At 38.3% G+C, this 5,000-nt stretch overlaps 1 protein-coding gene across 1 annotated transcript in view; it reads right to left on the bottom strand.

Moving 5' to 3' along the window:
- Window positions 1-5,000, bottom strand: part of LOC138033655 (phosphatidate phosphatase LPIN3-like) — a 33,751-nt gene that overhangs the window by 7,389 nt on the left and 21,362 nt on the right. Inside the window, exons 12-18 of the mRNA XM_068881446.1 lie at window positions 4,864-4,957; window positions 4,646-4,715; window positions 3,785-3,826; window positions 2,615-2,677; window positions 2,195-2,422; window positions 700-762; window positions 71-156 (exon numbers count right to left, since the gene is read on the bottom strand). Coding sequence (XP_068737547.1) covers window positions 71-156; window positions 700-762; window positions 2,195-2,422; window positions 2,615-2,677; window positions 3,785-3,826; window positions 4,646-4,715; window positions 4,864-4,957 — 646 coding nt within the window. The remainder of the gene's footprint in view (window positions 1-70; window positions 157-699; window positions 763-2,194; window positions 2,423-2,614; window positions 2,678-3,784; window positions 3,827-4,645; window positions 4,716-4,863; window positions 4,958-5,000) is intronic.

Raw genomic sequence — 5,000 nt, 5'->3', positions numbered from 1 at the left:
GATTTGTGATAGAGGGGGATGGAGCAGAAAAGATATAAAGGGGAGTTCTATGAATTGACTTCACGCTTACTTGGTTATGGTGCCATCAATATCTGAAATGACGATTTTATCATCGTAGTTCCACATGTAAATTGTTGCGGTGCACATCGCTGTACCCTAAAGCAACAACAATAAATAGTGATCCACAGCATTTCATAAATTCCATAAAAAGCATTTATGCGATTGCACAGCTCTTTTATTCCTCACGAGAGACAGAGAGAGGCTGGGACAAAAAAAAGGACACTGGGAAACGTTCGTTCACAAAATGGTTTCAATAAAACAAAAGCAAAAACAAGACCATTCTTGCAGGCTACTTTGGTTTCATCCTGGTTAAGGAATATTCCGCCACAATAATACAGTAAACACAAATTACTGCAAAGCCATTTTGACTTCCATTGTTTGTAGAAGTGACTGGATGCTGACGGTGAATTTTTAACACGTATTTGTCAAACGGTAGCTAGTCTGATGGTCGTAATGATGTAATGTGTCCAAAAGTAATATGATATACTGGTTGCCTTTGCAACAGGTGACGGCTAACCTGAAAAAAACTCAAACGTTCTGCGTAGGATTTGAACCTACGACCTTCCTAACCTTGCTTGAAGGTCTTACAAATTGAGCTACCAGAGCAACAAGAACTCCAGACCAAGTGCTTCAACTGACCTGGTACTTTGTCGTTACAGAAAATGTTATGCTATTGGCTCCATCTTTTAAGTTTAAGCTTTTCTGTGGAAGAAACATATCAGACATAATTGACCTTAAACGCACCCCCCCCCCCCCCCCAACAAAAAAATATTATTTTGAAACATGAATATTCCTTTTATGCTAACAAATAATAAGTAGAGGAAAAGAGGTTAAACAGACAAAACCATTTTCTTATTTCAGCGGGCCGTATTAGCGGGCCGTATTCTACAGTACGGCCCGCCGTACAGCCCGCTAAATTTAAAACTTCGACAAAACATCATCTAGCGAGTTTTTCATGTCATTTCTGTTGCATAAACTTGTACTGAAAACTGTTTGAATCTTGCAAGCAACTATTTCAAACTTAACAGCCAAGAAGATTTAGTTTTTGGGATTTTGGCACGGCATCCTTTGTGGCAGTTGAACCTTCCGCTTCACTTTGACTAGTTTCCTTGCCCGCGCGCCGGTTAACCTCAGAGATAAAATAAATATCTTACTAACCTCGTTTTCTCGGTCCGTACTGTAAGTTACGGATTCTCGTTTTTTCCCGTTGATTTATGGCCCAAGCGCGAAGCGCGCGGGCCATAAATCAACGGGAAAAAACTCGATCCGTAACTTACAGTACGGACCGAGAAAACGAGGTTAGTAAAAGGTATCTCTTCTCAGAAAAGAGCCACAAAAACTATCAATCATAGACCCAGCTTCACTAGCCTTTGGTTTTTAACTCTGAGGGACATTCGAGAACCAACACACTTCATTAAGGGTGCGTTCGATTTACCCTATTCCGGAATAAAAATACGTGGACGCGGTATGTCTGGCGTTTTGAAGCAACAAGGATAATAAGGATATGTCTAAAATTGCATTTTAGCAGGTGTTTGACAATTATTTTAATGTGAATCTCCATAAAAACAAAGGATTTCTAACTTCCTATTTCATGTATTCCTATTCTGGAATAGTCGCGGTCAATCGAATGCACCCTAAGAGTACAGTAACAATAACAGTACAATGACAGTACAATAACAGTAAAATTACTGAGTATCTGCCACACTTTCTCAAGCAAAAATTAGCCAGCCAGGTGGTGATGTCTCAGAATGGCTTACAGTGTATAAGGTCACCTTTACAAAAGTATCAGTCAGGAGACTTTGTTGAGTGCTAGAACATGTACATGTAGATGTAAACATGCTCTTTTCAATATTATTGTTTTGGCCCTCATCCTTTTCATTAAAAATTTACACCCTACTTCTTCAAAGCAATATGTGGTGTTCTGTTCCAAATTGAAGCTTAATTAACTCTGAAATTGCATGGTTACCCCCAGTTTTCTTCTTAGATACCAAGAGCACTTGCTAAGTTCTGCTTTCTCTGCATAGTTTTCAACCACGCAAAAATATCCCTGTATTAGTAATAAGCACCACCTATACAAAACCCAAGTATCTTGAGATGCACAATAACAATAGTAGGCACTGTCCATAAGACTTACAATTTGGCCAGATGATAGGCGAGTAACCTTCCTGTAGTTCCTCTTTGGAATATCAGATTCATTGCCGCTGTTGTATTCAGATATCTTCCTTTGTCTTTCACTCTTTTGGTTTTCAGTTTTACCATCTTCCTCTGTCTCCTGTACGTTGGCCTGTTTTCTTGAGTTACTGCTGTTTATTCTAAGACGTGGCCTGTCTTTTTTAAGGTCTTCGTTTTCTTCATCAGAACTCTGAAATGATTGAAGCAAGGGGGAAAAAATGTGAGAGTCTGACTGAACTGACACCTTCATCAGACCCTTTCCACCAAGTGACATTGCCAACGTAAACATAAATTACCAACAAAACAACACTTTAAGTGACAAATTGCAAAGTTTCTTGGTTATAAATAATTTCTAACAGCAAGTTTAAAAAAAGTGTGTTACCTTTTCTTCATTCGCTCTCCAGGAAAACCAGTAATACATGTTTCTGTAACTTCTCCTCTTCTCCTAGAATAAGAAGGGGGTTGAATCACATAGTATGGGTATAGTTACAATTAATGTGGTGCTTCCTATCGTGCTGTAAAAGGTGGTTCTAATTTTGTGTATGCCAGTCGAATTCTTGACCTTTTCATTCCCATGGTCAAAACGTTAATTCCCCTAACTAGTACCATGGATTTCTTTGTTGGGTAGTCATGAGAATTTGGTGTTATGTCAAGATCACACCTCTTATAAAGCTGATAATATTCTTCATTCTCAATACCTGCCTGACTGACATGGGCATCGAAACTGTGAGGAGAATTTACGTGTCATTCAATCCAGGGAGTCAAAGGGTTAAGTGTATGCAATTGACATAAAAGCCTCTTGGAAGTAATTTTCAGTGCAAGCTATTGACTGAGTTAACTATTGGAGTGTAATGAGAAGTGCTTGTTTTCTACCCATATAGACCACATGAGCATTAGCTCTACTAATTACCGTCGACCTCAGGTTTGTCAGTTGAATTACTGTTACGAGTTATCGACGTTAAATATGGTTGCTTTACTTTACTTTACTTTACTTTAATGGAAATGGCCCACACAAGGACAGGGAAAAACTCTGACCAGGGTGGGAATTGAACCACGAATTTCAGGTTAGATCACCCGTGACCCCTGCTAACCAACAGAGAGACTACAGACACGATATAGAGTGTTTTCACAGAGGTCGTTTAACTAATCCTCTGGGAATTCTGGCCTTATGTCCCACCGGGACGAAGAAGACTAACTAACTAATCATGCAAACATTTTCTTTTGTTTGGTTGCGGATCACATGACTGAAAACACTGCTCTATTATACTGCTTAGTTTTTACATCCGTGGGTGACAATTGAAATAAAAATAACTGACAAGTACTCTGACTGTCCTTTTCATTATTACACTTCAGTTCAGTACATTCAACCTTGTGACATTTGGGTGAAAAACCTAATGGAAATAAATGAGAAATGAGTGGTGCCTTGCAGTGCAGTCCCTTTTTTGGCCAACTGCTAAGCATACCAGCACTTAATAAAGGCACCAGTCTGCAGAAGAGGTTGGAGTCTTTCTTAAAAGTGTTTCTTAAAATATTACACAATACATGTACTTACCTTCTTTGGCATGTGCTGTTTGATCAGTGATTGACAAGTTTCCTGTCCAAAAAATAGAAATACTAAGGATATTTCGCTTTCTTTCATGTCCTTTTGGGACTTACATTGGGAACCTAACTTTGACCTCACAGTAGACGCAGTAGAAATGTTGAAGGAGAAAAGAGGAAAAGTTCTGGCACAGTTTAAAAATACATGTAAATCTGATACAAAGTTGTCGCTTTCCTCAAATTTAGTCATTAATGGCAGTTGAACATTCTGCTTGACTTCAACAAGCAAGAGGTATGTATTCCCGAATCACCATCAGCCAAATAACTACACCTGTTCATGGTTTGAATGATAAAAGCAATGAAATGTATCTCATCGTCTGCACCAACTCAAGATCACTGGCAACCTCATTGTGATTCGGCTACCATTCAGAAGCTACAATCATAGACAAAAGTGTTGGGAAGGTAGCATCACTTAATTAGAGATAACCTCCCTCCATCTTATCAATGTTGGGATTTCCACCAAACAAAATAGTGACTTTTCTTCCAAAATTGAATATGGGGGAGGAAGGGGGGGGGGGGGGGGGGCAAAAAAGCATGCCAATAGTTAGAATGTAAATGGAATTATGTGTGAAGTGAAGTGATGCGCACAACATTCCCAACAACCTTTGACCAGGATTGTAGATGACACTATTAAACTTGAAACAAACTGTAGAATGGCTTATTTATATGGTATCTGTAATATTAGAGTGGAAGTGCACTAAGCTGCTATTTTTTAAGCTAGTTCACTGGTATATGAAAGTAACAATTCAAACAAAACAAAATTTTAAAAATGTTAAATATTCTACCTAAATGAGAAAATAACCTTGTCACACACCTGTTTAAGTGGTCTTTGGAAGATGACATGAGACATCAACATTGGTGCAGCAATCTGCCAGTTATAATACCTACATAATGGTGATCCATAATTATCAAGAGTTGTTTTGAACACGGTTTGAAGGTTATATCAATTATCTCTGCACTAATGTTAGCTTTCTTTCAGTATGATAACAACACTTTTAACAGTTGTTAGTAACAGAATAACAAATTTATTACCTGTCATTTATCCGGATAACCAACTTGGGGTCAGATAGTAGAGCTGGGTTATTAGACAAGTCATCAAAAGTGACCATAGACTGAATGAAACTTTCTACAAAATTCAAACAAAAAGATGTAGATGTATCATAAAAGAA

The sequence above is a fragment of the Montipora capricornis genome, chromosome 14 (genome assembly GCF_036669925.1).
Source record: "Montipora capricornis isolate CH-2021 chromosome 14, ASM3666992v2, whole genome shotgun sequence".
NCBI lineage: Eukaryota > Metazoa > Cnidaria > Anthozoa > Scleractinia > Acroporidae > Montipora > Montipora capricornis.
This window is presented reverse-complemented; position numbering and strand designations above follow the sequence as displayed.